This window comes from Hemiscyllium ocellatum, chromosome 21, assembly GCF_020745735.1.
Source record: "Hemiscyllium ocellatum isolate sHemOce1 chromosome 21, sHemOce1.pat.X.cur, whole genome shotgun sequence".
NCBI classification, from domain to species: Eukaryota; Metazoa; Chordata; class Chondrichthyes; order Orectolobiformes; family Hemiscylliidae; genus Hemiscyllium; species Hemiscyllium ocellatum.
The window spans coordinates 53,991,105-54,006,650 of record NC_083421.1 but is presented as its reverse complement, the minus strand read 5'-3'; the positions used below and the strand labels follow the sequence as shown (position 1 = coordinate 54,006,650).

The window sequence follows — 15,546 nt, the reverse complement described above, 5'->3', positions numbered from 1 at the left end:
TCCTGCCATTGCTGTTCCACTGTCTTTCCTGCTAGGGTCCACTCCCAGCCCATGCCTCTGTAATTGCCTTTATTCAGTTGTAAAACTATTGCCTCTGATTCGATCTTCTCCCTCAAATTGCAAAGCAAATTCGATCATATTATGATAACTGCCTCCTAAAAGATTGCTTCACCTTAAGATCCCTTATCAAATCTGCTTCATTGCACAACACTAAATCCATTATTGCTTGTTCCATAGTGGGGTCCACCACAAGCTGCTCCAAAAAGCTATTTCATAGACATTCCACAAATTTCTTTTCCAGCAATCTCAGTGATGCCCACATCATGCCTGCCAATTTTGATCTGTGCCCAAGCTCATTTACCATATTCCTCATATTTTACATTCAGATATCGCACCTTCAGTCCTCTATTAACTGGCCCTCTTCTCGTTGTCATTTGTGGTCCAATAAGCTTGAGGTTTGATTGCTAATCCTTTCCAAACACTCTGTCTTATCAGTGTCTGTGCTGAAGATTTTAATAACCTCTCCTGACTTCTAGACTCTTATCTCTTCCTTTAATTCAGGTTTTCTCATTTCCCCTATAAGTGAAGCTTCCACCCAACACCACACCCCCCACCCCACCTCAGGTAGCAATCCAGAGATTATCACCTTTTCGGTTCTTTTTAATTTAGTTTCTAGCTGTTCATACGCCCACAGATGAAACTAGGACAGAGATTCTGCTATGTCGTTGGTACCTACATGGACCACAACCATGGATCTTCACACTTAGTTTTATATCATCCACAAATTTTGAAATAACACACTTGGTTCCCAACATTATATTGTGAACAGCTTGGGCCCATGTACTGATCCTTCCGGTAATCCTCTTGTCATAGCCATCTAATATGAGAATGAACTATTTATTTCCATTCCTTGTTTTCTGTCCGTTAGCCAATCATTAAGCCCTGCAGTACATTTCTTTTTGTAACCAACCTCCTGAAGGGTAATTTATCAAAAGCCTTCTGAAGAAGTAAGTACCCTTCAACCATCTGCTCTCCTTTATCAAATTTGTTACCAATATTTTCAAAGAAATTCCAACAATGGTATTGTAAAACCAAAACAATCAATCAATCAGTTAGTGCTGGATGAGATGATTGCCATGCTGGTTGGGGTGAGGAATGGTTTTAAAACACAAAAGACACGATTGCTGTGAATCTGTCTGGCACCTGATTAGTACCATATAGGAGCCCAGCACTAGAGAATACAAACTGGTGGGGAGAGATTGCTTAGTTTTACACAGTGTGAACTGGAGACCTGTTTGGACCTTTGCACAATAATGTGAAATACTGCAATTCTTGTGCATATCTTGTAATCTGAAGATGACTGGGAAATCCACCGAACTGATGTAATTGAAAAATGAACAAATGCGTAAATCAAATTATGATTGAGGATGCAGTCTGAGTGCTGTTGCTCTGGCCATATTTGTAGAATAAATCTGTTGTCTTGTTTAAGCCAGCATTCACTCTGTTTGCAGTATCATTTTAAAATACAACAACAATTGGCCTAATTAGCAGAAACGAGAGAAGCACACAAGAAATGGGCGAGTACCTTTATTTGCCACATACAGACCATACTGGCTGGATGACTAGAGGTAGCAGAGTGAAACAAGACAAAACTTGTAAACTGCAAAATGAAATAAAGCGACAGCATGCAGGGCTACAAACTATCAGGTAGAAAAACTCCATTACAGAATCAGTAGGCCAGAATCACCTTTGAGTAGTTCAACAGCTTGTGCGAAATTGGAGTGAAAATCACTGCATGGCAAAGTCAAAGACAGGTCATGGCCACAGAGTTAAGGAGAAACTATACTAGGTGATTGTGGGCAAGAATAGGGGCATGCCTGAAGTCGGCACCTCTGGTTGCAAACCAGGGTTTAATAACAAAATTTTTAATGTATAAAAGGAAAAGGGTAGTTGATTGGAATGGTAGAGAAGGGCTCCAACTCAAGGGATTCATGAGATGTAAAAGTCATAGAGTCAAAGATCTACAGCACAAGAAAAAGCCCTTTGGTCCATCAGGTCTGCGCCAGTTAAGAACATGATGTGGAGGAGCCGGTGTTGGACTGGGGTGGCCAAAGTTAAAAATCACACAACACCAGGCTATAATCCAATAGGTTTATTTGGAAGCACTAATTTTCGAAGCTCTGCTCCACCACAATCACCCGATGAAGGAGCACCATTCTAGTGTTTCCAAATAAACCTTTTGGACAATAACCTGGTGTTGCATGATTTTTAATCACGTAAGAACAAGCACCTAACTATTCAACTCCCATTTTACAGCACTTATCCATAGCCTTGAATGCTTTGCCATCACAAGTACACATCTAGATAGTTTTTAAATGTTGAGGATTTCTGCCTCTTCCACCTTTACAGGCAGTAAGTTCTGGATTCCCACCACCCCTGGGTGAAAAGGCTTTTCTTACATATTATCTATATCTCCTGCCTCTTGGGCAGAAGATATAGAAGCTTAAACACACATATTAACAGGTTCAAGAACAACTTCTTCCCTGCTGTTATTTGACTGCTGAATGGATTTCTCTAATTTCAAATCTAATGTTGATCTTGCTTTTGTGAACTTTCTTATGTTATGATTTGTCAGTACTGCTCGCAAAGCAATATCATTCAGACACAAGTGATAAAAATAAATAATAAAAGGGATAAGAGGATAGATGTAGGAGGAAGTTTTCCTTGGCTAACATGACCTAGAACCAGGGACACAGTCTCAGTAAAAAGGACAGACCCAATTTGAGACTGAGGAGAAATTTCTTTCCTCAAATGGTGGTGAATCTTTAGAATTTTCTACCGCAGAGGGTGGTAGTTGAGTTGGTTCAAAACGGAGATTGATAGATTTCTATATAGTCAAAACATCAAAGGTTACAGAGAAAGTGCAGTAAAGTGGTACTGAAATAGAAGATTTGCCATCTCAGTGGACAGCAGAGTGGACTCTAAAGACTCAACTTCTTTTCCAAATTCTCAATATTTTATCTAAGTAATGACAAATTGTCCATAAATCTTGTTTTATTTACCAGCCCCCATCTTGTGAGAAGACAGTGAGGCCCAAATTGAGTACAGACTGTTTCAAGTAAGTGAAATAAGCAAAAACCATACTAGATTAGAAAAAAAATGTTAGATTTATTATTGTCGATTTGGACCTGTAATCCGTCCATCACAAATCGTTTTCTGGTCATGCTAACAAACATCTGAAACAAGCAGATGCCACATAATGAGCTGGAACAACAATATTCACACGCCCAGAGTGTGTCACTGAGTGTGACTTGATTTATAAACAGCTTAACCAGTGATTCTGGTCACTCAAGATCCAAGTTATTTTTAAAATGCTTAAAATGATGCAGTCATTACTGACAAGAAGTTCACATATGGCTCAACTCAGGCCCTGTCCATTCACCTACCCAAGTATCACAACTCCTCACCACATCTCAGAGAACTTAACTGAAGACTGTAGATGAAGATTTCTGGACCACAAGTTCACAAACAAATTTAGCTGGCCAAACAAAATTACTGGCCATTACTAATTACTGACCAAAAAGATATTGTTTTATGTGAGAACCTATATAATGCATAAGCAGAATAACCAGAGCAGAGATCATACGAGTCCAATGTGTCTACACAAAATCCATAGTCATGCATGGTCTGACAAAGATTGTTGAAAAGTGATTGAGACGAAGAACAATGATTTGTTTCATGCCCTATATCTCAAGATCACGGATGTTAATTATATCATGCACCATCTATCTAGTCTGGTTGACATTGGCAAGTTCAAAAGGGATCAAAAAGTTCAACCTACTGATTAATATTATCTATGGTTTAATAATATTCAGGGCAATGCATCTTCCTTGCTAGGCCATCTGTGAAGTTCTGTGTAATGTTCCACTTAAAGTAGTTGAACTTTAAGCTTTTATTTACTGCTTGTATATCTGGTCACCACATAAAAGGAAGGATATATTTGTTCTTGGGAGAGTAGAGAAACGAGCAATGAAAATGATTTTTCGCATTAGGAATTTAACAGATTTAGCATATGAATGTGCCAAAACAATCTCCTACTATGATTCAGACATATGAAAAACACTTCTAAAGAGTCGCGTTTGTTCATTGCAAATTTATCAAGTTTAAAAATCAAAGTAACCACTGCAGAGCTGTATTGTATTTTGTCATGTACGAATGTGTATGCTTGGGATTAAGGGGATATAGTTTAATTCTGAATAGTAACTTAGTTCCCAATCAGCTTTGCCACTTTTTTATTGAAACGCATATTCTTTCAACTAGTTACTTTTAAATTTATTCAAGAAATATGGTAAAACTCTCTTGTTCTATATTACAGTAATTGAAAGAAACAAATTGACATGCGTGGTGACAAAATAGAACCAAGACACTTTTAGTACAAATTGTAGAATAGTGAAGCTTGATTACTAGTGCATTCGTCTGATCTGAGCTATTATATTGCAGAAAATAAATCCATTTTCAGTACATCTTAACATCAGTCTCATAAAGGGACCCCCAACTGCTAATGTTGCATTGCTAATTTCTACACCGTGTGTCCTTTGAGTGTCAAATACAGTTCAATTTTGTTTTATAAGTACAATAAAATCTGTTCTAAACTCATCAAAAGATCTTTCCAACAGACTCAACAAGATTCAAAATAAATCCTACTGTCCTTTTATGCTTTATTTCTCTCATTTCTATTCATTTGTCTTCACTTCTTTACCTTTTGTTACATAACTTCAAACAAGCAATGATATTGTTCAAAGTAAAAATGAAAAGCATAATGAAAGTACATTTCAAAATTAAACAGTTTAATTATAAACACTTCCACAATCAAATATTTTTGTGTTTCAATAGAAAACTGAACTTACTAGGATGCAGAGGACTATGGTTGTCAATTTTCAACGTTTTGTGTATCCTTCTCATATCAAAGCAAGACTAGGAATAACAATAAAACAAATATTATTTGGATGAACTCAGAGAGAGTGATGCAAGCTTATCATAACCCTAAGACCAAACAAGATCTTGGGGTTTATTTTACACCCACTGTAATACTAATTTCCTAATTGCTCAAATATACAATTTTAATATTCTTTTATACTACTGAAAAACACCAGTTGATTAACTACATTTAGAGTAATACTCTTTTGCTTCAAATGAATTGTCTTTTTTAAAAATATATAAATGTCAGAAGGAATTGTCAAAGTAAAAATATTGACATCATTTCACCAGATTTTTTTCATTTTGTTTTAGAAATACATTCCTATTCCAAGATAAAAGAATTCCAAAGAACTGCAGACACTGAAAATCAGAAATTGCTGGATAAACTCATCCAGTCAGGCAGTATCTGTGGACAGAAAGCATAGTTAGTGTTTCAGAACTATTCTGAAGAAGGGTGACTGGTCACAAAATTTTAACACTGCTTTCTCTTCAGGGATGTTGCTGAGTTTTGCCAACAATTTCTGATTCTGTTATAATCCTATTTTTTAGAACTTTTATGCCAAGCCTTCCCTTAACCAATTTTATAAATATGACATAATTTAAAAAGTAAGATATTTGTGACATCACAAGCAGAAATTTAAAGATATAGCCAAATCCGGATAAAGCAGTACCTAAAATTTCAAACAGCTGGTATTGTTAAAATACTTGGGTAAATCAATAAAATTGTTACACTGCGGAACAGTGACTTACCTCAGAAGTACAGGCCAGTTCAGTACACTCCAAGATTGTTTCCTCAACAAATGGGTGCCACGAATTATGGAAAAAAAACCGGAATGGGTAGTGGTGTACGACTGCATCAGTACACTTGGTTTTGTGTGATTTTGCATGTGTAACAATCACTGAGATTTTAGGAAGAAGGGCACTTTTATTTATGGAATTGACTGCAAATCTTGGGATGAGAGAACAGTTTTGAAGTTTCACGTCTAAAGTTTGAAATGTTCCTCCAAATGAAGGCAGTAAAATCTACAAAAATATAAATTTTGCAAGTTATGCAACACCAACATATATAAAATGTCTTCATCATTAAAACAGATCATCAAACTGCAATATGTTTCCATAGGTTTAGGTAAATTATCATTTCAATTAAAAAAAAATCAGTCAAGAGTTTCTATTACTATTTTATTAAACATATCGATAATGTTAATTTTTCAGTCTCTGCAAAAACTAATTTTGAAAGCAAATGTACCGGAAGCAAAGTTTGACAGAATACAAGTAAAGAATAGTATGCTGAAACAATTCCAATATGATCAATCAAATTCATGAATTCTCAGTAGATATGCAACAAATGATTCTAGACTCTTTCCACACTGATTCTTAATAGATCTGGAGTGTAAAAGTGGTTTACAATTGCAGTTAGAAAGGACATCAGCCCTATAGTGAATCAGCACCCAATTTATTGTTTAAAAGCAAATTACTGCGGATGCTGGAATCTGAAACCAAAAGAGAAAATGCTGGAAAATGGCAGCATCTGTAAGGAGAGAAAAGAGCTGACGTTTCGAGTCTAAACGACCCTTTGTCAAAGCTCAATTTATTGTTCACTGCACAAATGAAAAGCCGGTGCTTTTAATTTCAAAGAAACTAAAATCACCAACGAAACTTGGATACAACTCTCCAAGAAGAGTTTGAATTATTATTCGGAGAATTTCAGTGGAATGCTTGGGAGCAATGATAAAATAGCTACCAACTAACTCATTCTGCTTTACATTCTTAGGTCAATTAAACCCCTGTAATGCACAACAAAAGGAATAACAAGAATTCATACTGGCAGCTATACTGGGCTCTTTATTTTGAAGAGGATTGAATAAAGTTCAATATCTAGGGAAAATTACAACTGTGACTCCAACAAAGAAGAAAGCCATAAGAAGCTGAATAAATTCTCTTAATCAATTCAATATCTAATTGTTTTCAAAGCAAGCTTCATTTTAAGGTTGCGCTTGAATTTCAAAATTTGAATCTGATGACTCATTTAATCAAATAAGAATGAGTTGAATTGTCTAATTCTTTTAATGTGTTCTTCATTCACATTACAATAATTATATTTTATGACAAATCTCTTGTCATATGTGCACACAATTAAACCGAGAACAAGTTATAAATCTACAATGTACTTTTGAGGAATAACTTATTTTAATTTCACTAATTATGCATTAAGTGAGGTTTTTTTTTCTCCTCTTCAAAGATATACATGGTAATACACATATTTACTTTCCGTTTCCATGGATTAGATAAGATTTGATGGTCCACTGAAAAAACAAGGCAAACCAGGAGCATCCATTTCATGTGCAAGACACAGTATTATGTGTATCATGTGGTAGAAAATCCAGAAAACGGACATAAAATTCAAAAGTCAGAAGGAGAATTTTAAGTGCCAGGTAAGTAATAAGGATTGCAAATACATTACATTAATATTGACAGATTTTTGGGGGATGGCTCTTTGTCTGCTTGTTTAAAATAACAGGTCATCAAAAAAAAATCAAAGAAGATACAAATAGAAAGGGGTGAGGCGAGGGGGCAGTGTGTGAAGAAATCATTAATAAACTAGTTCATGTAGGATAAAAGCGTTTGACCGGATGGGTTAGATCTGCACACGTTAAAAATTAGGGAAAAGATAGCATCTTTTCCATAATATGGATAAAAAAAGTTATTAGAAAAGTGAACAATATCTGAGAATTTGCAGAAATCTAATGCAATTCCTATTAAAATAAGTTAGAATATGTCCAGTGAATATTAAGACTTAAAGTGGTGGTAGGAAAGATAATGGAATTTTTCTTCAAAAGATGTAACTAATGTAGAAACAGAAGAGTTATCAGCACGGATTCTGAAAAAGCAAGCTACCACAGTTTAACCTTGAGTAAATTTTATTTTGTTGCGCATGTTGTACAGACTCTTGACTTCCTGGTCAATGAATTACATGCATCACATCACTTAATATGAGTTAATTGCACGTAAAGATTTCAGTAGATGAACAAGATCACAATTTGAAAAGCTGGAGGAAGATATGGAGACAATGATCAACACCTAATTAGGTGGAAGAGAGGGGAACCTGGATTATGGTTAAAGGAGGCAAGGGAAAAAAACCCAGCACCTTCTCAAACAATGTGTAAGTACATGTATGACACCTTCAGAAAAAGAAAAGTAGACTTAATGCAAGTAGGGTTGAAATGGAAGAAAGTAAAAACTGGTGACAGAAAGCTACTTCTCCCTGTTTCTACCGGTGACAGCCAAACTATAACATCACAGGAAAATAGATAGGTTACCTCTTCTGTGTCTATTTTGATTGGCAAAGTGATTTAAATTAGGAGAGACAATGCAGCTATACAGGTAAGAAATTCACTTGTAAAACTTTTCACATCAAAATTAATTAATTAAATAGAAGAGATAGCTAGGTGGATGATGTGACGCAACTGTGGGACTGGGTGGATGCCGGTGCAATCTACGATGACAACAACTGCAGCAAGTTCTGCTTATTTGAGGAACATTGGCTCAGAGTTGATGAGCCAAAGTCTGAGGTGTGGACACTGACATATCAGGAAAGGTCAGAGGTACTTGGGTACGGTTTCAGGAGGCAATTATATTCCTTAGGTTAAATACATCAAACTTGGTCTGTGGTCAGAGACAGGAGGCTGTGACTACAAGTAAGGCAGGTACTGGGATCCAGAATTTAACTATGGTGTAGCCTCAGCTGATGGCTATTTTCAGTAGGTAGAAGGTTTGTGCTTCCAATATGGATGAGGTTACAGATTGCAGGCAAGGTGAGCAAACTGACCAGTGCACCATGAAAATGGTGAAGGGGGAGCGGGCAGAGAAATATGGTAATAATATGGGAAAACATATTTAGGGAAACATAATCTTCCCTGCAGCAAAGACACAGAGTTTTGATGACCCTGTTTCCTATCTGGTGCCAAACTTCAGAACATCTCTTCTGTGCTGGAAAGGAACTCAAGGTGTGAGGGGAAGGATCCAGTTGTCAAAGAGTCATAGTCAGAGCTGTACAGCATGGAAACAGACCTTTCGGTCCAACTCATGTGCTGACCAAATATCCTAACCCAATCTAGTCCCATTTGCAAGCACTTGGCCTATGTCCCTCTAAACCCTTCCTAATCATAAACCCATTCAGATGCAATTTAAATGTTGTAATTGTATCAGTCTCCACCAATTCCTCTGGCAGTTCATTCCATATATGCACCATCTCTGCGTGAAAAAGCTTAGGTCCCTTTTAAATCACTCCCCTTTCACTTTAAACTTATGCCCTCCAGTTTTGGACTCCCCCCACCCCCCGGAGAAAAGACCTTGGCTATTCATCTTATCTATGCCTCTCATATGTCATGGTCTACGTAGGTACTAACAACAAAGAAATTTCGCTGAGGGATTGGGAGCAGAAACACAAAAGTTAATAATCTCCATATTACCACCTAAATCAAGGGGAAATTGACATAGGGTAAATTAGATTATAGGGGTAAATGTGAGAGTTGAAAATTCATGTGAGTGAAATAGATTCCAACTTGTGGGGCATTGGCTACCGTACTGGGGAAAGACAGCATAGTTCCAGTGAAGCCCGTACCAATGGACCAATGCACCAATGCTCAGACCAGTGTCCCTCTGAATCATATAACTAGGGTTGTAGAAACAGATTTAAACTAATGAATGGAAACAAGTTAGATTTTTATGCATTAGAGTTTAGAAAAACGAGGAGTGACCTTCTTGAAACTTACAATATTCTTAGGGGGCTTGACAGGGTATATGCTGAGATGTTCCCACAAATCGGGGAAACCTTGAGCAAGGATATAGTCAAAGATTGAGGGGTCTTTCATTTAAAACTGAGATACAAAAGATAGTGATTGCCCAAAATTCTCTAAGTCAGACAGTTGTGGAGGCTAGAACAAAATACTTAAAGAGGAGATTAATAGACTTTTGAAATATCTAGCAGTTAAGGGCTATGAATATATAGCATAAGAGGAGTTGAAGCCTAGGGCAGATCAGTCATAATCCATTTGGCTAGAAGAGCAGGTTTGAGGGATTGAACGGTATATTCCTTCTCCTATATGTTCTTAACACAGAGTAAGAGAAATATAAGCATAATAGTCAATTAGAGGTCAAACATAAAAACATCAAACTAATTTAAAATTCAGGTAAATATTATTGTACCTCTCCAATGACATCTGTGTTGTTGTAAATTTTTGAAAATGACTTTTTAAAGTCACAATATTCAAGAATTCTGATAGATGATCTATCGCCAATCATGTTATGTTTAACAAGATCACAAACTTCTTGCACTTGTGGGCAGCGCACCTGATTAAGGAAAAATCAGAAAATAAAACCAGTAATCACAATATCTTCTCATTTATGAAAGGGAATTTTAATTCCAAATATGGTTATGAACAGATGAAGTCAATAAATTAACCAAGAAAGAAAGCACTTTTCATGACTTCAAGATATCCCATGGTATTCTGTAGTGAACTAATTATTAACCTTGCAAGTGTAGTCTGCATGTAATGCAGACAAGTACTGCACTTAACTTGATAAAGCAACACCCTACAACATTGACACAAGTAACCTACTAGCTAAGGGAAATTATCTAATATACATATTGGGTAACACAAAATTCTCCCAATCCCCTTCAAGCGTACCAAGATTCACCTCTGAAAGGAAGGAAGGATCTCAGTTTAAAGTTTCATTCAAAAGACTCTACTCTGAAATGTAGCATACTGGTTGGTCAACATATTAACCATCCTACGTTGAAGTATCAAGTTATATTATGTAATCAAATCATTGGAATGCAGCTTGAACCCATGTCTTTTAAGAATTAGCAATGTGACCGGATTAATAGATCATAGCAAATGGCTTGAGTGCTATTGTAATATTCAAAATGCTGAGTCTACTGGTTTGATTTTCCCTGCAGGCTTCTGAACCTGCCATTGAGCTCAAGAAAAGCACTATGTGAAAAGAGTTATTCAATGAGTTCTTTTCAAAAGAAAGAATGGGCAACTAGTGGCTAAAGGGTACTGTTCAATTCAGGACAGCTGGTGGGTCCCAAAGCTGGCCAATCAGATTCGTCTAGCTTGAAAATAGTAGCAGAAAGCCATGGCATGTAATTGAGGAAAAGGGTACTTCAAAAAGAAGTCACTTCGTCTCCAGACTTCTATAAGTTTAGAATAATAATGTCCTTTTGCAGGTAAGTGACAATTGTGGCCAGAAAACTATTTTTACAAGGTGGCATATACCTTAGCCTCTGGAGCACTGGTGCCCTCGTCTGCTGCTTTCACATTTGTCACAGCCATCGTTCATGGCTCTTAAGTAGCTGTTAATTAGTTTAAGCAGCTACATGCCAGCTGTGGACAGATTACCCTGCCATCCCCAGTATGAAGTTTAGAGAATTTAGACATTTGCTGGAGGTGCCATTTTCAGTTCCTGGACATCTCCAATCTTTGCCCCAGCAGAGGCTAAAAATCCAACCCAAGAAAATTATAAGCTGGAAAACCATTTTGCATAGGAGCTAGTCAGATAATGGTTACTTATTAAGCAAATCTCTTGTCTTGAAGACACTGTATTTTGTAATGCATTCTGAATTTCCATTAGTGCTTTGAGGATTGATTCATACATTCATTATTGTTAGAAAACTGCAAATAACATATATTTGCATAATACATACATTACCATAGAATCCATACCATAGCCAATGAAGCATAGAATACAATATAGTGCCATATATTTGCAGGAAATGAGGCCTGCTCCAAATAGGGAAACATTTTCAACTAGGAATGGAGCAATTCTTCAAACTGTGACCCAAAAACGACAATCTTTCCTGTCAGCCCTCATCATTTGCATTCTAGACACACTGTATGGATATGTGCACTAACTGTAGAACCTTTGAACAGGTGTACAACCATAAGGAATAGGAACAGGAGTAGGCTGTACAGCCCCTTGAGCCTGCTCTGCCATTCCTGACATCCAAGAAGCATTACAGTAATTACTGTTCTCATTGTCTAACTGACTTTACCTAAATATAATCTCTGGTCAACCAACTAGCACAGGGTGCAAAACCATGGTTTCACTGTAGCAGAATCAATAATAGACTTTTTAAAAATTTATGGCAGAGGAACACAAAGGTGTGCAAATCATGATTCAGTCAGTTAGTCATTACTACAGTATTGATGATATTAGAGACAGACTCCCATCATTTTCACATTGTTATTTAAATATGGGATGTAAACCTCACTGGCAAGAATAACTTTTATTGCACATATATCCCAATTGTTCCTGAATTGTAGTGAGTCATCTTCTTGAACTATTTCAAGTCCATGTGGTATGTTGCAAGTGCATTCATAGTCATTTCAAAATAAGTACACTAAAATGCATTAAGTGTTTCATTAGGGCATTCCAGAGGCCAGATAAGAGTTGACCACACTGCTTTGGGTTTGGTGTAACATTTAGGCCTGACAATAAACAGGATAAAACTTTCCTTCTCTGCAGTACATTAGTGAACCACTTGAATTTTTCTGACAATTCAGTAGTTTCACTATTACTAATGAAATTAGCATTTTATTCCACTTCATAATCTACTATGGATTATAAATCATGTATTATGCTTGTTTTCTGCAAATGATTTTTAGATATGTTTCAAATTTACAAATTGGTTGTGTACAACAAAACTTGTTTGCATCAGGTACATGCATTGAAAAGATTACTTACATCATGTATGATTTCAGTTCCATTGTATAACTTCATCTTTAGCTGTATAGAAAGGAAGGTTTGGTTAGAGTTGATTTTCTAAATTGATTACACACTGATTGGCTTAAGTAAAAAACAAGTAAAAGGCCGTGCTGAATTTGACCCCATATTCTCTTTATGTATTTTAATCGATTTGGCAGTTCTTTCTCCCACAAGAGATAACTTGTACCTTGTTTGTGTAGTTGCCTCCACTTTCAGTAGTGTTACATTCTGTGTAAGGGATGTACTTTAGGTAGAAATGTGTTTCATTATGGTTTCCTTTGCAATTATCATCCAATAATGTTATTTCCTGAATTGGCTTCTATGAAAAGAAAAGGAAAAGGAAAAGAAAAAAATCTTACTTAAATTTTAATGCACAAGCTCAGGATTGATAAAAATGAACGGAACTGTGTGGCAGCAATGAGAAACACTTTTTCCTTGAGGATTTCCCCACCACTGTGCTCAGCTGTGTCTGTCCCATTTCCTGCACCTTTCATGTCACTCCTTCATAACAGAATCCTGCCCACAAACTGACCAACCACCAAATGAACTATCAGATTCAATAAATTATCCTGTGCAATTTCTACCATTTCCATCATCATGCTAAATACATCTACCTTTCCCTACAGCATTCAAGAAAATTATTTCGCTATTACCTCCTGTCAGTAAACATGATCCTGAGCTTCTGTTTGCCATTTTAATGACACCCACTCTCACTTTACACAGTCTACTGTCATGATGAAAGCTAAATGTAGGTTTGAGGAACATTATCTCATTTCAATTAGGGACTTTACACCATTCAACCAAAATTAATAAGCTCAGTTCCAAGATCAACAATTTCAGCTCACAACCACTGCATCTGTTAATTTTGGCTGTGGTTGCTGGTAATTATCTTGATATTTCCTTTACATCTCCCACTACCATTTTCTTTTGCCTTTTCTTTGTTTGCCCTTTTTGTTCTTTCCTTATCTTCCCTCTTGCCCTTAAAAACTTGTTACATCTCTAACTTTCTCCAGATCTAATGAAAGCCCAATCTGAAACGCTAATTCTATGGCAGCTTTAATTTTATGCTCATCAGCACAGCTAGCAAGAATCCCACTACATGGCAAATTAGTGGATAGCAGCAGGCTTTCCCCAGGAATCAAGAACCCTAGGGAAGAGGCCCCATCCTCCCAGAGCTACAGTCTCTCAATGCTCATCGATACCAAAGAGGTGAAGTGCTCCAAGAAGCCAAAAGTCATCTGCCAGGACTTTTTTACTTTGGTTTCCCATGTGACAACAAACAGGTCATCTCAGTCTTCAGTTAATTACCCACTTATGGGCTTCAATTGATAACAAGTTGGAAAAGATCAGAGGAAGGCCATCCAGTTGCATCCCTGCCCAAAGTTAATTTTGCCAGAAATGGGAAAGCATCAAGGTGCCCACCTGACACCCTCCCAACTAATGAAAAGCCCTCCTGTTATCATATTTTCCTTGGTGAAGGGCAATAAATTCCATTCTGTTTCATTTTCCAGTGGATGCCAACAACTTGCAGAATTTTCTGCTGTGATTTCAGATCTTTAGTATCTGCAGTATTTAGTTTTTGAGAGAAATACAGTTGAGCAGAAAGCTAGATAAATTTAATTTTCTTGAAATATTACATTTGAGTAATTAATAAAAATAATGATAATAAAAACTAATTATTTAGAGTTGGAATGCAATTAAATGTCTTGTGTAATTAAATTATGCAATTTTGAGAAATCTGTAAATGGCTGAGCAATCTGCTTGGTTACGTATTCAATTCAAGGTCCTACACAACATAAAACTTAATTTTAGTTTTACTGCGATTTGTAGGAACAAATTGACAGTATGTGGGAATTAATAAGCCCTGCACATTTGTGTCAGGAAACTTAAAAAATGACGCTGACAGCTGTTAAAGGAAAGTCCCATATATTTCTTGAAATTTTGTGGTCCAGAAGGAGAATTACCATGCCTTGCTTTAGACTCAAACCCAGTTTTGAAGTCAGCCAATAAACTGTCATGTCTTCCCACAACTGCCAAGTTTCATGCATCAAACAAGCATCCAATCGCAGTCCCCAAAGGAAAAAAATCACACCAACTTTGAATTTATGGAGTCCAATCTAATACCTACTTGTTGCAAGATAGTATACTTGATAGTTACCTTCCCATCTTTACTAACAATGATTTCCATCTCCGATTCTCCACAGTGAACAGACTTAACATAACTGTCTAGAGACTCTGATTGCGGCACAGATGTATGAATATCATTTGCTGTACAGAAAAGATAAATATTTTACAGTCAACTATGTTGTTTGTTTTGAAATACTTCCCTTTGCCATAACTGGCACTTGGAAATGAATTGACTCAATAATAAAATGGGAAAAAGTAATACATAATGAGCATAAAATGTATTAAAATATTTAAAATAACAGTGTGATCTTTTTCCAAAAACAAGACACATTCACAGACATAAATGCAAAGATTAATTTAGCTCAACGTTAAATTCAAAATTTCCAAGTAATAATATTATAAACTTCATCACACAGGCAAGAGAAAAGACCAAATAGTTTCTACCTATACTGCCTAAGATGGATCTTTCAAAGAAAAGCTCACCACACCAGAAATCTTGCAGCATGTTCATTCTATCAATATACACTCATTGCTAAGCCACTAACACCATCACAAATCTGATCACATTAATTGGACAAGTCACAGCAATACATCCAGCCAGTGAGTTACAACCTCTTTGTTGTCTGTTCCCCAACTCCAAGGATATTTGCAAGTGAGATGTGAAAATAGCAG

The 15,546-nt window shown here is 36.5% G+C and overlaps 1 protein-coding gene across 3 annotated transcripts in view; it reads right to left on the bottom strand.

Moving 5' to 3' along the window:
* LOC132825888 (endoglin-like) overlaps positions 1–15,546 on the bottom strand; it is a 135,322-nt gene that overhangs the window by 40,022 nt on the left and 79,754 nt on the right. For all 3 annotated transcript variants that reach the window (XM_060841493.1, XM_060841492.1, XM_060841490.1), the window contains exons 10-15: positions 14,906–15,015; positions 12,935–13,066; positions 12,727–12,768; positions 10,183–10,326; positions 5,728–6,000; positions 4,908–4,974 (exon numbers count right to left, since the gene is read on the bottom strand). In XM_060841493.1, coding sequence (XP_060697476.1) covers positions 4,908–4,974; positions 5,728–6,000; positions 10,183–10,326; positions 12,727–12,768; positions 12,935–13,066; positions 14,906–15,015 — 768 coding nt within the window. The remainder of the gene's footprint in view (positions 1–4,907; positions 4,975–5,727; positions 6,001–10,182; positions 10,327–12,726; positions 12,769–12,934; positions 13,067–14,905; positions 15,016–15,546) is intronic.